Here is a 16897-nt window from a genome sequence, read left to right as displayed (position 1 = left end):
TGAATGTGCTCTAATTTGTAAGAAAAGGAAATCATTCATATATGCTTGGGGAACACCTCACATTGATGTGAGCTGCCAGAGTGTCAGGCCCCTGCTTTAAGAGCTGTTTCCACAGAAGGCCCAGGCAAGCTCTGCCGGCCTTCAGGTTCTGAAGTGGAATTCAACAGCACAAACCCCCGGATGGCAGGACCCCTGACCTTTCCCCCTCCCTCACCCACAGCCTTCTCCTTAGAACCAGTCCAAAGGTGACAAACTAGCTGAGCTGTCAGTGTGAAGCTTCATGGTTTATTTTACGGTGCTGGGGATTTAGGGAGTAGGCAGCAAAGGAGGTCTGGATGGACTCCAAACTGCTTCAAGCCTATGCTGTAGGTAAATAGGCAAATTTGTGATCTTTTTGCTAAGTTGAGAGAACCATATATATATTTCTATATATGGTCTTTATGTATATTTATGATCTTAATTTACAATCAACCCAAGCGTCCAGGGTATATGTATGCAGCTATGTGTACAGAGAAAAGAAACTGCTTTTCTTCTTGGTGCTTTTCATTACTTAATCAATGAATGATTATTAGTATGAAAAGGCCAGGTATGTTCTGTGTATCTCCAGCATCAGTAACAGTGATCACCATTGAACTCAGTGCTTATTGATCCATGACTGAGCAATTTACTTCATGCACTTCAAACTAGTGTCAATATGGAAATGCTTTTTGCTGTTGTTAGAAATAACTGGAAGCATTCACCTGGGGAGAAGTAGAATCGAGCTAGCCTGCTATGTAATGAGGTGTGAGAGGGAGGGTTTTCCCTTTACCTGAAAAGCTATCCTTGTCTAAAGCCATGAGGTTCCTGGCTTGGTAGATATAGCAGCGCAGATGGTACATGTAGACTCCTAAAAAGAACAGGATGGAGGTTACTTACAAGAAGCATCATATCGCAAACTACTATTTTCCAGGAATATTTGCAGATAATAACATGTTTCAGATCAATGGGTCACCCATATCTACTTCTGCCAAGTAATGAACACATATAAAGCACTTCTGTTTCCTGTACACGGAAACATTCAAAAACCACAGGAAGCTCAATGCAAGTGTGTCCATCAGGAGACCATTCATGACTCCTGGTGTCGACTGCCTGGATTTAGGGCACTGCTTGTCATCACGACCTTTGAGAGGAAACTGGGTCTCCAGGCATTGCGGAAAGAGGACTTCCTATTCTAGTTCGGCACCAGATCTAGGAAACAGTTGTTTGTTCAAAGTTTCTTTGATATTTCAAAATCTTTATATTCTTTATCCTTATTTATATTAATACATATACATCCCCACCCCACTCAACATGCCCCCCCACCGTCACACCTCCCCACACGCTCATAATTTGAGGGTAGTAGAGCACTGTGGTTCACTGCACAGATTCTACACTACATGAGCTCAAATCTGGACTCTATTGCTTACAAGCTGTTAAGACCTCAGTCAAGTTCTTTAATCTTTCTGCACCTCAGCTTGCTCACCTGTAAAATGGGGACAATAATAGCCCCTCACATATGTACAGTGCCTGGTACCTGCTAAGACTTATATAACGATTTGATATTATTATTATTATTATTACAAAGTAGGTCTGCCTCATTCTAAAATTCCTGAAGGTTATCATGGAAACCAACCTTTACTTAACTGTTTGAATATTTTTTCTCTCATTATAATCATTTTGGGGAGGGGGGAGTTAATAGACAGGATGAGTACAGAGTATGTTGAACAGAGTATGTTAAAATGAGTGATGTGACCACTTTCTACGCCAAGTATGATTTTAAAGCTGCATTTAAAAAATCCTCTTCCTCAAGTGATGAAAATGAAAGTACATTTTTATTATATTTGGTGATTTGAAGAGCCTTCTTGAGATAAAATCATACAATCAGATGCATGAATACATGCTATAGACTTACTGTCAAAAATACAGGAAACAATGGGAGTGTTGGCCCCGAACACAGTGGTGGCGCTGTGCTTCTGCTTTTCTGCACTTTTTTCATCTCCGTCCTCAGTTGTGTCTGCGCCCTAAGGAGGCAGAAAATCAATGAGCCATGCCTACAACTGGGGAGGCAAGAATTACCAACAAATGGAATGGTGGTTGTTAAAAGAGAGTTTTCTCATCCAATCACGTTATTTTTATACTTATTTATTTATTTATTTAAATATATTTTATTGATTTTTTTACAGAGAAGAAGAGAGAGGGACAGAGAGTCAGAAACACCAATGAGAGAGAAACATCGATCAGCTGCCTCCTGCACACCCCCTAGTGGGGATGTGCCCGCAACCAAGGTACATGCCCTTGACCAGAATCAAACCTGGGACCCTTGAGTCCGCAGGCCAATGCTCTATCCACTGAGCTAAACCGGTTAGGGCCAATCACATTATTTTTAGAGATGAATACAGCCCAGGACAGTAAGCAACAGTCACTTAGCTGAAAAGTGATAGAGCAGGAAGGTGAAGCTAGACCTTCTACCTCAAGTCCAGGCTTATCACACCCTGCCACTGAAAGAAAAAGAGAAAAGAAAAAGGGTAAAGGGTAAATAAGGGGATTAAAAGGATGCGAGGAGGAAGGGGAAGAGCATCGGAAGAGGAACACGGCTGGTCAGTGCGCAGAAACGTAAGGAAAGGCTGTTCCTGATCAGATCACCACATTGTTTCAGATCAACCACCACCATTTTACTAATCACTCCTTCCATCTTTCTGCTTTTTCCCTCGCTGCCTTCTTCTTCTTTTTCTTTCTTTTTTTTTTTTACTGTATTTTTATTGATTTCAGAGAGGAAGGGAGAGGGAGAGAGAAATAGAAACATCAATGATTAGAGAGAATTCTGATCGGCTGCCTCCTGCATGCCCCCTATTTGGGATCAAGCCCACAACCTGGGCATGTGCCCTTGACCAGAATCAAACCCAGGACCCTTCAGTCCGCAGTCTGACACTCTATCTGCCTTCTTTATTGTGCTTCCATATGAATTATTCTCTAATTCTGTCAGCCATCCTTCTGTCCTCCCACCCTCCTCCCCCATATCTGTATATTTAACACTCTCAGTTTGTTGAACAGTTGTAGTTTACAAGCTATGATCCAAGACCTTGTGCCTTGGGTGTTAATAGATGTACCTGCAACAAGGGTTTGGGAACAGATGTATTTGGAAATGTTAGGTGAAACGACATTAAATAGGTGTGTAAACAGGTGTTAATGGTGCACTCATTCTACAGAAATGACTGAGCACATAGGATGTGGAGCTTTCTCCCACATTATATGCAGTCCTGCAGTCCTGGAGGAACCTCTGGGAAATCATGGTGTTGTCTCCAACACTCATCTATTCTTCCTCGACCAATGTTATTTGAGGTTTGGCTACTTATTACTTACAAGGGCACCTTCAAGTTTAAAGATGGCAGCTGCACCATGTGTTTCTGAAGGAGCCATTTTTCTCCTCCAGCGTCTGCGGCGAAAGGTATCTGAACTACGGTGTTTCCAGTGAAATTTCCAGCCAATTAAAGAAGCATATTCCCAGCCCTCCTGGTCTTCAAATTCTTCCATGGCCTAAAACAGGAGTAAAAAGTTTTAACGCTGTTCATCATGATCATGACCATCATCCTTATATTGATGAAGCAAACTATTTGGTCAATCAATAAATCTGTGTTGGAAATCCTCTCTGTGCAAAGCACTGTGCTAGGAGCCAGGCACACAAGAAACAACAAAACAGACGGGCTGTCTGCCCTTGCAGAGCTGATAGGCTATGGGGATATAGAGGTAACCAGACAGTTCCCATGGAATGAGATGTTACCAAGGTGGTGGCTGTACTATCAGGAGAGGCAACTTACTCAGACTTTGTGGGTGGGTGGGTAAAGCAAATGGACTCGTTCTCAAGTTGCTTTCTTTGTCCTCACTTCATTAGCTCATAAGAAAACACTGCTATTGTGACATAGTTGGAAACCATTATTATCTCCATTTTATATATGGAGGATAAATGATACCATCCTCCTCAGGGTTTAAATATCTTGTTTAAGCTAATAGTTGCCACAACTAATAATTACATGACTATCAGGGTATGTTACTCCTGTAATAATTAATAACTGAGTATAGTACTTTTTATCTTAAAATTATTTACATATAAATGATCTCAGTTTTCAATATTCGATTCAATTCCCTCAACAAATATGAGTGCCTAGATGTGACAGGAACTGTGGCAAGAGCTGAGGAAGCAATGATGAGAAAGGCAGAAACATTTTAGTGGTGGGAATTTTATGTAAATATCTTAAAAGTCTGACTAGATTTAATAAGTGTAGACTACTACTGCGTAACATTGGATTGTAGAAATAAGAACTCCATGTGGGTTAATATCATGTAGGGGCTATTTTTTCAACTTTGAATGAACAGAAAATCCAGGTCAAGCACAATCTTGTAATTGGCCCTCTAGTCGTGTTAACAGTAGCACTGAAATAGTTCATGTAGCTAGGAGTGAGGCAGATTAGGGAACATGATCAAAGTCTCTAAAAGACCCTGGCAGAACGGGGCCAAGTTTCCAGTCCTCTGACGGGTGGCTCAGTGTTCTTTCCACATCACCTTGGTGTTCTCACAGGGAAGGAGGACGTCAAATGCCTCTAGAAATTCCTCACCCCATTAGGATAGGGATAATCAAACAAATATTCATTGATCAGCTCATTCAATTTATCCCATCATTTATTAGGAACAAGTTCCTGAGCTGGCAAGAAGGACACAAAGATGACTACGGATTCATCTTTGTGCCTAAGAAGCTCACCATCTAATAAAAAGTAACTTCATTCATCAGACCTACTGTGTGAGTCAGGAACTTTGTGGGATATAAAGAGTTCCTGTTAGGAATTAGCCTAGTTTGGGTTCAAACACCAGTTGTATTGGTTACTAGACATGTGACCTAGAGCAAGTCTATTTAATCTCTGTAAAATGGGGATAAAATGTTAACCTTGTGGATGGCAGATAATGCATGTTTAGTCTCTAGCATTATAAAAGACATACAAAATGTGCTGCTTATTACTGTTATTAGTATTATTGTTCCACTTCATTTATTATTATTCCATTTAAGCCCTACCATTCCCTAATTTGCAGCATGATGTGATACCCATTTTGCAGATGAGAAACAAAATGAAGTCAGGATTTGAATCCTTATGCCTCTTATTCCAAGTCCTGAGCTATTGCCACTATTCCATTAAGCTACCAAATAATTTCTGTTTCTGGTACTACCTCTTGAGTGGTTTGCTTTTAACCACCATCTACTTCTGCCTCTTGTACTGTGCTTTATTCTTAGATACATTCAATTACATTCAATATTTAGCCTGCCTCAGAATCACCTTGTTGCTAGGCTCCACCCTCAGAGTTCCTAAATTAGCATGGCATTTCTAACAAATTCCTGGGTGATGCTGTTGTTGACCAATCCGGGTGAGGAGCACACTGAGAACCCTGGGGCAAGGTAGTAGGCCCTTGAGTGGCAAATGGCTTCTGTAGCAATAGCTAAGTGGACTTCTGTGTGGTCTGGAAGGCAGAGCCGGGCCCAGATCCATCCCATTGCCCCTCTTACCTTTGCAGTACTGGCAGTGGATTGTGTTGAATCTTTCTTGCGTTTTCGGACCAGCCTCCGTCGTCTATGAGTATGATACATTTTCTCTGCTGCTACCCAGGATTTGGGCTTATTATCAGGAGGAATAGTAATTCCATACTCCCAGCCTAGAACAGAGAGTGTGAATGGTTATCCAAAGGAGATACACTTGCCAGATGGCCAAATAAACTTCCAGGAAACATTCAGTCACTCTCTCTGCCCCTAAATATTCTCTACCATCGCGACTGAATGCCACTGCTCCTTTCAAACTGAATATGGCATTATCCCCCTGGCTCCTTCTTCCTTGGTGGCCATGGGGTTCCCCTCCACTTTTTTTTTTAAGCTCCATTCATTCATGGTAATTGAATGTATCTAAGAATAAAACACAGAAGAAGAGGCAGAAGTAGATGGTGGTTAAAAGTATGCGGTCTGTGCGGTCACACAGCTTGAGTTCAAATCCCAGCATACCCACATGCCAGCCGTGAATTAAAAAAAGTTTCTTCCAAGTTAGCAAACCTGCCTATGGCCTAATTTCTCCAATATCATGGTAAAACACCCAATTTTAAAAAAGAACTCATCAATATAATGCATGCAAAGCACTAGGGCCGTACTCAGCACGTAGGTTGTGCTCAGTTAATGTTAACTAATATTACAAGGCCCATGCATGTGTCAGGATCAGCAAAGAACTGGAAATCTATTTGAAAGCTAGGTGTTTCTGTGTACTACTCCATCTTACAAGAAAAAAAATCAGGGTTTTCTCTTTTGATAATTCTAAATGTTATAGTTTCATTTAAACTGTTCATAGAAAAGGATACATACCATTAGCAGAGGCTACGTCAGTAATCTGCATTATTGTTGAATAGGACTTTGAAGGTAATTTATAGTCTCCAGGGAGGGAATGGGGTGTGGTTAGAATAGAGAAAATATCTCATTATGGACCTCTGGCATCCCAAAGTCCAGCCACCTGGCCCCCTTACCTCACATTTTTATTCTTGACAATCCCCCACCCTGCACCTGTCCAAGCACTAGCTTGTCCTTCAGATTTGGCATCTGAACAGTCACAAGTAAAACCACATGACCTGGTTGTCACAGACAAACCAGCAGGGGTAAAACCCCTCACTCCAAAGGAAACTTGACTCTGGCTAACCAGGGCCGGGCTGCAGAGCCCCTGGTCAGAAAATAAACTCACATCTTACCTTTCTCTACTAGGCTTATCGGGGTGATCATTTCATAAGGTATATAAATGTCTAATCACTATCTTGTACACCTGAAACTATTGTCAACTGTAATAAAAAATTTAAAAAATGAAAATAAAAAAAATGAAATAAAATGTTACCTTTCTCATCCACTGCACGATTTATGTCATATACCCATGCATCGTCTTCCCACTTCCAACCTGGAGGGCATGTGAGCTCACTGGGTGATGCCGCTTTGTCACCGTTCTTTAAAAAAAAAAAAAAAAAAAGGCAAAAACATGAAGACTTACAACTAAGCCATAATGTGATCTAAGATGCAAACATGAGATATGATTCCTCACCCTTAACTATGGTATTCACATGGTAACTGAGATAGCAGCTTAGACATGAATCTTACTCAGAAAAATCTCTAATCTTTATTTAGACACAATTACTATACAAAAATTAGTTTAAAAAGAGAACAACCTGTGTTTCCACCATTAGGGAATATGTTAGGTAGAACCATGGGAAATTGTTTTTGCAGGTCAAAATGGTGAAATATCAGCAGTTTCATATGGTTCAATTTAATATTATGAAACAGTGTGACTCTTTTTACGAGGGGCTATATTGGAAAGAACCCATCAGAAATGGGTAAAGCATGAAAAACACATGTCTTCAAGTATGGGGTAATGGTGCTGGAGGTTGTAGATAATAATCATGTATGATTGAAGAAAGTTTATTTTAAATATTGACTTCAGTTCTGCACAAAAAGTGATGGAGTGTTATGGGGGGGGGGAGCTCATAGTAAAAGGAAGTAAAGGGGGGGGCATAAACATATGGAGAAATACTCAGCTTTACTTTAAATTAAGGATGTGAAAATTAATATAGCAACAGGATACCAGTTTTTCAAGTATGGTCAAAGATGTTAAAGTGGATGGAGAGTGTTTAGAAAACAGCCCTCTAATACACTGCTGCTGGAAATATAAATTTATACAACCTCTTTGAAAGCAGTCTGGCAATATTTATCAAAACTTTATGTGCATCAAAACCTTAACCAAGCCCATCTAGGGATGTCCCCTATAGATCAACTTTCACAAGTGAATAACAAACTATGTCTAAGAACATTTACTGTCACATCACTTATAAATGCCAAGACTTGAACAAACTCCTATATGTCCATAAAAAGAACGTCAATTAAATTATACTGGGTGCATATACCAAAACACTGCAGGCATTTTTTCAAAAGCTCATTAGAGCAAGGTGATTCTGGTCGGATTGTGCAGATCTACTGCAACTCATTTCTTTAACTTGTAATAAAACACGTATTAAAGATTCCAAAATCAAGACTCCAAAATCTGATAAGAGCAAACCTAGATTTTAAAGAGAAAATGTCTTTTCTTTCTTGGGGGTCCATAAATATTTCAAGTCTACTTTTACAACCATCTTTTCTCTAATAAAGGCTAATATATATTAACAGAAACAGAAAAAAAGAGCTTCATAATAACAGCATTGGGTCTGGCAAAGAAAAAATGTACAACAGACCTATATGTATTGATATCAAAAGATGTCCAAGATATATTGCTATGTGAAAAATTACAAGTTGTAGAACTGTGCATGCAATTCTATTTAGGTGGGGAGAAAAGTTATATACTTGTATATGAACAGAAAACTATGAATGGTTATCTCCAGAGAGTGAAATGTGGATCATGAAGAAGAATTACTTTTCATTTCCTTTTATGCTGTTTGAATAATTTAAAAACATGAGCCTTCAATTTGTAAATCTTTTAAAAACTATTAAAAAAACACACACCCAAATAAACATTTACAATTTTAAAAATTGCACAGCCTTTACCATATACCAACATCTAGTTAAATAGGCCCAACGTCTTTTCTACAGGAAATAACTATAGGTGCATTTGTGTGGCTTGTTATGGATGCAAGGCTGTTCAGAACATGAGACAGAGCAGAGGAGAAGGGGAAACCAAGCCTGTGGTTAGTGGATTCACAGACCATGGGTCCAAACAGCTAACATGGAAGGCTCTATCTCGGGAGCACGCCACTCACCGCATCAGTGTAGGTGTCTTCTGCCGGCTTCCACTCGCCCCCGGGGGTAGCGACTCTCATTCTGATATACTTCATCTGTGAACTCCGTATGACCTGCATCGGCCTCGGTCAGCAAGCTATGGGCAAAGCTCGTGTTACCAAGGGAGAAATGGTAGCTGACAAGCCCAACTCTTTCCAATGGTCCAGAACCATCTACAGCCTGGGTGGCACCAGTTCCCTCCTCATTCTGGCCCTGTGGGTGCTCCCCTCCAAACTCCTCTTTGTGCTAACAGCTTTTGACATTCGTTTGATAAAGGGGCCCGCTGGAACAATGAGACCTAAGTTACAGAGAACTCCTCAGACTACCAGTAATTAGGGTGGGGACTGGGGAAAAGGATTGGGGGCAGCCTCTTATAGGGACCTCAGATTCCATATGTCTGTTTCAGTTTCAGGCTGTTCAGATTTTTCTCAGCAAAACTCTTGGCTATCAGTTCAAAAGAATAGGCAGTCCTCCTTCCTCATTCACCCTATTTTAAAAAATGGAGTGGGAACAGTCTTGTGGGGCCAAGCGTGGAAATTCTTACTAATGGCTTGCTCAGTCTTAAACGGAATTTAGGTTTTCTGGATAGTTCCTAGGTCGGCAGCCAAACCAGGTCATTTAAGACTCCAACCTCCATTTGGGCACCTGGGAAACCTATACTGACTCTCTGCCATGCCAATTTTCCTCTTGGATGTGAAACTATGTTGACAATCCATAGAGGGAAGTACAGAGGCTCCAACCTCCACTTAAATCTTCTGCCAGGTGTTCACTCAAGTGAGGTTTCTTTTTCCTTGACCGGTGCTATGTCTTTTCCCTGCTGTATTCTCCCCTAGAATCAGGCACTGGAAAGAAGTCAGAAAACACAGCGTCCCAACCATTTGTATAAATTGGGTTCATCCATCACTTTTCTGGGCCCCAGAGAAGGAGAACAGAAGACCGGGTAGCTGCCTGTGAGGTCCCATTCAGCCCTGAGTTTAGGGCTTTTACCTTCTGCTTTTTCAATCACAATGCCCCCTGCCTTTCCCTGTCCTCACTAACCTTTCTCCCTCCTGTCCAATTCAAATCTCATTTCCCTTCTCCTTACTAGCAACCCCAACTCCAGCCAAAGTAAGCCGCCATGGGTTAAAAGCAATCATGGGCAAACACGGGGTCTTAACTGAGCAGACCCAGGACACCCATTTCCCTCCTTCCTTAATGCCTATGTGATTACAAGAAACAAATGTGGACAGAGGTCGAAAACTAGTTTGAAGTCTTAAAATCCAAGCTCACAAGCTTGGTTCCTCCACACTCAAGCACACCATCATGAAGTGGGAGAGGAGGGACCTCCAGTCCTGATGCTGCAGGCAACACACATAAGCCAGGCTTTGGTTTCCCCCAGACTCCAGGGAAAACATGGTTGCTACTCTCTGCTGTTTTTTTGTGTTTTTTTTTTTTCCCTTTTTAATAACAGCTTTAAAAAATATATATTTAATTGTTTTTTTACAGAGAGGAAGGGAGAGGGATAGAGAGTTAGAAACATCCATGAGAGAGAAACATCAATCAGCTGGCTCCTGCACACCCCCTACTGGGGATGTGCCTGCAACTAAGGTACATGCCCTTGACCGGAATCGAACCTGGGATCCTTCAGTCCGCAGGCCGACGATCTATCCCCTGAGCCAAATCAGTTAGGGCATAATAATAACAGCTTTTGAGATATAATTTACATACCATACAATTCACCCATTTTAAGTGTTTCCTTTGTTTCTTACAAATACTCAAGCATAATAGTTGAGTGCCAGTTTTAGTGCCCAGACTAGACCCGTAACATTCACAATCTGAGTGCCTTTGGATAAGTTAATTATTCTCTCTAGGTTTCAGTTTCCTCATCTGTAAAGTGGAGCTAATACTATTATTTGCTGGGACATAAATCTGTGTGTCTTTTGCATTTCTGCACACAGGACCCTTAACTTTTGTTACCGACTATCTTTTCAAGGATGTTTACATGGGAAACAAATTTGGAAGATAGAGAGGATATTTCTTTATGGAGCAAAGAGCCAGCATGCTTGTTACCCATTATAAAATATTTGGGTTCCCTAAACTCAAGGTTCCTCTCCTGCCACATCACCCATTGCATGTGCAAGTGTCATCTGACTGTCTTCTTGTCTCCCTGTGGGAATTGGGGTTCAGAGAAGTAAAGTAAATGTTAACATTCTGGCATTGCGATTGCTGTGGACAATAAAATCCTTTGTCTCTGAACCAGGAGTCTTGTGTCTCCTACCTACCAGCATCCATGAAACTGGTAGGTTACTTTGCTAATCTTACAAGAAGGTAAAAATCTGATATTTGATAAATTTTGACACTACCTATCTTGTAGGGGTGCAGTCTAGATTCAGTAAGATGATATCAGTGCTTGGCACATGGCTCGACACATTCACACAAAAAAGTTCTCAATAAATGTGAGTCTCCAGGTCTTCTTACATTTGTTTGCCTTGTATGGGACACTAATGATATCTTTCAAGTTTCTATGAGTTTCTATAGACTTATTCTTGCTCATTGGGTGTTACATAAATGTTAAAAAAAAAAAAATGGTGGAGAAGATTCCTTTACCAATTTCTAGGGAAAAGCTTCATTGACATAATTTTTTTCAGAAAATGGAAAACTTACCTTCTTTCAGGATCAACTGTCCAGTTTCCTTCCCATTCCCAGCCCTTTGGAGGCAGAAAGAACTCCCTCTTGAGTTTTATTTTTCCTGTGACATCAGAAAATTTATGGCGACCCACTAATCCAGAAGTGCCCCATTTTCCAAACATAAGAGCTTGATTTTCATACTATTAAAAAAAGGAAAAATGGAGAAACACCATCAGAGAGCAAGAAATAGAACCAGCCCATAAATTTTTAAGCCTAAGACTTAAGCTAAACAGTAATAGAAAGTGAAAAAGCTCAGAAGGTATGGACCAAACTTGGGCTGTTACTGATTATGCAATTTAGAATAAATCTAAGACTCAGTGCTCCCAAATGTAAACCGGAGACAATCTAATACTATCTATATATATAAAAGCCTAATATGCAAAGTGTCCCCTTGGGAGTTCGACTGACTGGGAGTTCGATAGCTTGCTATGATGTGCACTGACCACCAGGGGGTGGTGTGGAATGAAGAAAAGCCCCAGCCGGCAGCCAGGAGCCAGGGAAGGAAGGCCCCAGCCAGCAGCTGGCAGCCACTAGGGACCCTACCCGTGCACGAATTTCGTGCACTGGGCCTCTAGTATTTCTTATAAAGTTCAAATGTGCAAATAATTGTGAAAGTGCTTTGTGAAGAATGGTATATCATGCTAATTGTTTCTATTATTATTTTGAATGGCTCCATATTGTTCTCTGAACCTAATCTTTTCGATACCTATAAAAAGTCCTCAGCTTATGAATATGCAGGCTTCTAAGTTTATTGGCAAGCCTACTGTCTGGAAGTTGGGGCACATTTCCCCATAGAAAGAATACTATAACTGATGCTACATTTCCCAGGCAATCCACAAAGAACTTGTCTGAAACATGAAAGTTGTTTAGCACCCAGCCTTTATGGGGCCTAAAAATTCTGAGCCTTCATCCCCACTGGTGGGTAGACAAAGACCTTTTTGGAAGCAAGTTCAGTGGCAATGGCAGACTCTGGTTTACAGGGCACTTCTTTCTACATTAGAATTTATAAATCTATAATGATCTGCCCTTTACTATGTCAACCATCATAAAAGGATTGAGATTTGCTAGAATGAGTGTCCCTGTTTGGATCCAGCGAAAAAGTTCCATTTGTCTGCTGATGAGCTGATTGAGAAGATGATTGGCATAAGTGATAAGGGAGTTTTTGGCTAAAGGAGGAAGGAAGAAGCTTGAGTAGGGGCCTGATGGGGAAATTGGGTTCAAGGACACAATAGTGCCTGTCTCAGATATTGGCTCTGAGCCCTGAGAGGAGATGAACTTGAGGAAGAAAATAGGGAACCTCTTGTCACAGGGGCTGTCAGACTTGGGGGCATGTGCACAGCTCCTTTGGTTTCCAAGTGACAAGGACACAGGAAGAAGGAACAAGGCATTCCTACCACTTCTGCTTAGAAGCCAGCATGGCTCTAGTGAAATCCAGGTTAGAAGCTTGGCACGAAGAAGAGGGCAGCAGCAGCAGTAGAGATGGGGCCTCACGTGGCTCTGAGGCTGTGACCTTTAACTACCAGTTTGGGGGAAGGATTGTTAGCACAGGTGAGGCACCTCAGAGACTTCTAGAAATCTAGGGTGGGGAGGGATTTTGTAGAGAACTGAGGTCTGGTATTAGCACAGGAAGGAAAGAACCAGCGATATTTCCATTATTGTTATTAGTGTGCCTCTACTGGTACTCACAGGCTGTTAGAATCTGGAGAAACTAGAGCTACACAAAACAAGTGAAATGGGTGGGTTATCTCTTTACAGGAATTGAAACTCCAGTTTCCTCTAGGCAGGGAAGGGTCTGGAAATGGGAAAGGGTGGAAGGGAGCCCTGGACTGGTTGATCCTTGCTCAGTGCTAGCTTCTGCAGGCTTAGCTCCAGCCACAGAGCTGGAAGGTAGGTGGAAGCCAAGAAATGCTAGAGGACTGCAGAAGCAAGCCTCTCCTGTGTGTGCTCTGATGAACCTCCACTTCACATTACCCATCTGACTGGACATCAGCATCCACCACTCAGGGCCTCCCCCTGCAACCTCCAGCACACCCTCTATTTATATCCAATTGCACTGCCAAGCCTGCGCTGTAAGGACTCTGTGTGTCTCCCATGTGTTTCATTGCTTCTCAAAGTGGTCCACTGATACCCCTTACCCACCCACATTGGAATCACCTCTGGTGCTAATCCCTCACTCAGCAACAGAATGAGAATCCCTGAAATGGCTCTGGCAGTCAGCATGTTTAACAAGACACCCCGTTTTACCAATAGATGATGAGATCTTTGCGGACAGGGCTTGGCTTCTTCATCACCTGCCTCTGTGCCTGGGATAAAGCCACTACTCTCTAAACACTTGGGTAGATGGATAGATGGTAGATGGATAGATGGATGGATGGATGGATGGATGGATGAGTGGATAGATGAATGGTTGGAGAATATGGGTGGATGGATGAAGTCTGCTATCATGTATTTATTTATTCATCCAATAAATATTTATGTGTCAGGTACTGCTAAATGAATAAAATGTAAAAACTGAAGATAGCCCAGTAAGCAGATAAGAACCACAATCCTGAACCAGTTGTCAGGTATAGTGTCAGGCAGCAGGAACGTGTATAAACTAGCTAGGAAGAAGATAATCTCCCCATTTATTTGAGTATGAAGGCCCATCTGCAGAAGAATGGAGTTCATCTGAAAATTGTCAAAAGAAACCCACTGAATACATATAATACATTCACATCAAAAAGCACTTTGAGTTTAAAATAGTATATAAAGAACAAATCCAAATAACTGTTTTTAGCTGTCCAGTTTGTGAAAATTATTTTCATTGGTTTAATTGTAATGAGACTTTTAATAACCAAAAGTCGATTTTTAACTCAGTGAATGTTTTACAAATTATCTCTATTGTCTTTGAAGTATTCGGGCAGCATTTTCTTTGGCCTCAGGCAAACCCACCTGAGGCTTCCCCTCTGTGAGAAGGGGAGTCTCCTGTGGTTGACAGGCTCCCGACCCCATGCAGGCTTCTCAAGGTCTGCACCTGTCCAGTGCCCTCACTCCTGGGTTGTCTGTGTGAATCACTCTGTCTGTGTCCCAATGTTGACAAAAAACCTCAAGTCAATCTTTCCCTATTCTCTCAGGCTCATGTCCCTTGGCTGGGATTTTAGGCAGTAGTGGTGAGGTTGGTGGTTTCAAATATGTGTGCTCCCCTAAGGATGAAAGGCAAATGTACCCCCACCAAGAGGAAAAGAGAGTGCTGATGTGAAATGTACCATTTCAGCAAAGACAGTGAATGCTCCCTCCGCGAAGCTATTGAACTTCTTCTCAACAGCACTTAAGCCCAGCCAGATGTTCACTCGCAACTCCACAGGCACCCTTGGTCCATTGCTTTTTTCCTGTGGATACTGTGAGATGCACAAAAACATGATACATTATGGGGGGCACAGCATGGACTGTGACATGAACATTAAGCCAAAAGCTGGCCAAACATCCAACCATGGCTCTCACCGGAAATTTTATGTTTTCACAGTTAAAATATTTCAAAAAATGTAAAACAGTATCACTTTGCTCTCTGATTTTTAAAGAAAGTACAGTTATATTGGATAAAAACATGCAACTTATGTTAACATGTAATGGGTCTATTATTATTCTTTTAAAATGAGTTAATAAATATTTTTTAAATGGCTCACTTTTACTTTATATAATGGTAAATATTAATAGTTATAATCCACATAAACAAAAGCTCTCTGGGGTCTTCAACAATTTTTGTAAAATTATTCTTTTTGTGGAAAGGGGTCCCAAGACCAAAAGAACCCCACTGAATTAAATAATTCCCTAAACCAGATAATGAGTATTAACAAAATCAATAAATATATCAAACATTCCCTTAAAAGCATTTTGCTGTTTATCCACTGAGCTCTAAAATCTAACACAGAGAAAAACACTCTGCCTCCTCTCTCACCCCCTGTGAAATTTTATTTATTAATCAGTTTGCTTCCACTGCTGAGGTCAATTATAATTGTGCTTCTATCTTAAGTAATATTTATCCCACCAAGAGGTACTTGAGAGAAAACAATCACTCCAGCTCTATTTTCACCCTAAAGAGCAATGAGTACATTTATTAAAAGTTAGCAGATACCTCCTTGTTTTAAGAGAACACTCTCCCCCGATTGTTTTTTTTCTCTTCTTGCTCTTTATTCCTCCCCTTTCCTCCCCCCAATCCAAAGAGCTCTTTGGGTTCAGTCCACGGTATTTAAAGGAGTCCATGACTCTAAAAATGCCCGGAAACCCTGCCCTAAAGTAATAATTCCCCCAAATATTCAATTTGAGGACCCGTTTAGTTAGGGAATAGATTCCATGGACTACCTATATGATATATACTTTTTTCTACTTCCAAACACTCCCTAGAAGGGAAGGGGAGAAAGGCATTGGTTTGCATGAGGCTTTAGAAATCAGTGGAAAATTCACGCCAAAAAAGCAAAGCATTCACAATGCCATGTTAATATCAGAGTCCTTGGTTGAATGCCAACAAAACTTGGACCACTCTCTGGGAATTAACACCCCAGGGGAAGGGGCCAGAGTGGGCTGGAATTGATCACGGCTGCGGACTTTGCATTTAAGTATTTCACATTACACAGCGATGAAGCCATACCTTCAGGAAGATGGTCTGGATCTTCCCGCAGTACTTCCCAGATGCATTCTCCCCGCTGGTGGAGTACAAAACCTGATGTGCGGGAATGCGTGCATAGGCCAGTCTTTTCTCTCCCCGGATCATCCAGATGATAATGTCAGGCATACTGTTCTGAGGCTGGTCACGTGGGTGGATGGAAAAGGAAGGACAGCTAGCATTAGTCTAAATCAGCCGTGGGCAAACTATGGCCCGTGGGCCGGATCTGGCCTGTTTGAAATGAATAAAACTAAAAAAAAAAGACCGTACCCTTTTATGTAATGATGTTTACTTTGAATTTATATTAATTCACACAAACACTCCATCCATGCTTTTGTTCCGGCCCTCGGGTCCAGTTTAAGAACCCATTGTGGAGGAGAGACCAAGATGGCGGCATAGGTAAACACTGGAGATTGCTGCCGCAAACAACCACTTCAAAAATACAACTAAAAGACGGAACGGACATCACCCAGAACCACAGGAAGGCTGGCTGAGGAGAGACTCTTCAACTAGTAGGAAAGACAACAGCATACCGAGGCTCAGAGGAGGCGCAGTGTGGAAAATTTAAAGGTGCAGAGGTGTGCGCGCAAAGTGGGCTGGTGGCTGAGGGCGCGGTTGTCAATTTCAATCAGGAGGGAGTCTCAGACTCTGAGCTCCAGATCTGGGCGAGTCTCTAGGGACTCAGACTCAAACGGGAGAAGCGGGATTGTCTGGCATCAGTTGGAACGTGAGGGCAGCTTTCTCTCCGA

The 16897-nt window shown here is 41.5% G+C and overlaps 1 protein-coding gene across 1 annotated transcript in view; it reads right to left on the bottom strand.

The window, feature by feature from the left end:
* MYOF (myoferlin) overlaps positions 1–16897 on the bottom strand; it is a 142702-nt gene that overhangs the window by 40011 nt on the left and 85794 nt on the right. The window contains 10 exon segments of the mRNA XM_070432690.1: positions 809–886; positions 1931–2039; positions 3379–3552; positions 5567–5712; positions 6921–7026; positions 8824–8868; positions 8870–8939; positions 11486–11649; positions 14755–14886; positions 16134–16289. Of these exon segments, the coding sequence (XP_070288791.1) occupies positions 809–886; positions 1931–2039; positions 3379–3552; positions 5567–5712; positions 6921–7026; positions 8824–8868; positions 8870–8939; positions 11486–11649; positions 14755–14886; positions 16134–16289 (1180 nt within the window).

This window comes from Myotis yumanensis, unplaced genomic scaffold (genome assembly GCF_028538775.1).
Source record: "Myotis yumanensis isolate MYYU_CA2020_CCGP unplaced genomic scaffold, mMyoYum1.0.hap1 SCAF_13, whole genome shotgun sequence".
NCBI lineage: Eukaryota > Metazoa > Chordata > Mammalia > Chiroptera > Vespertilionidae > Myotis > Myotis yumanensis.
This window is presented reverse-complemented; position numbering and strand designations above follow the sequence as displayed.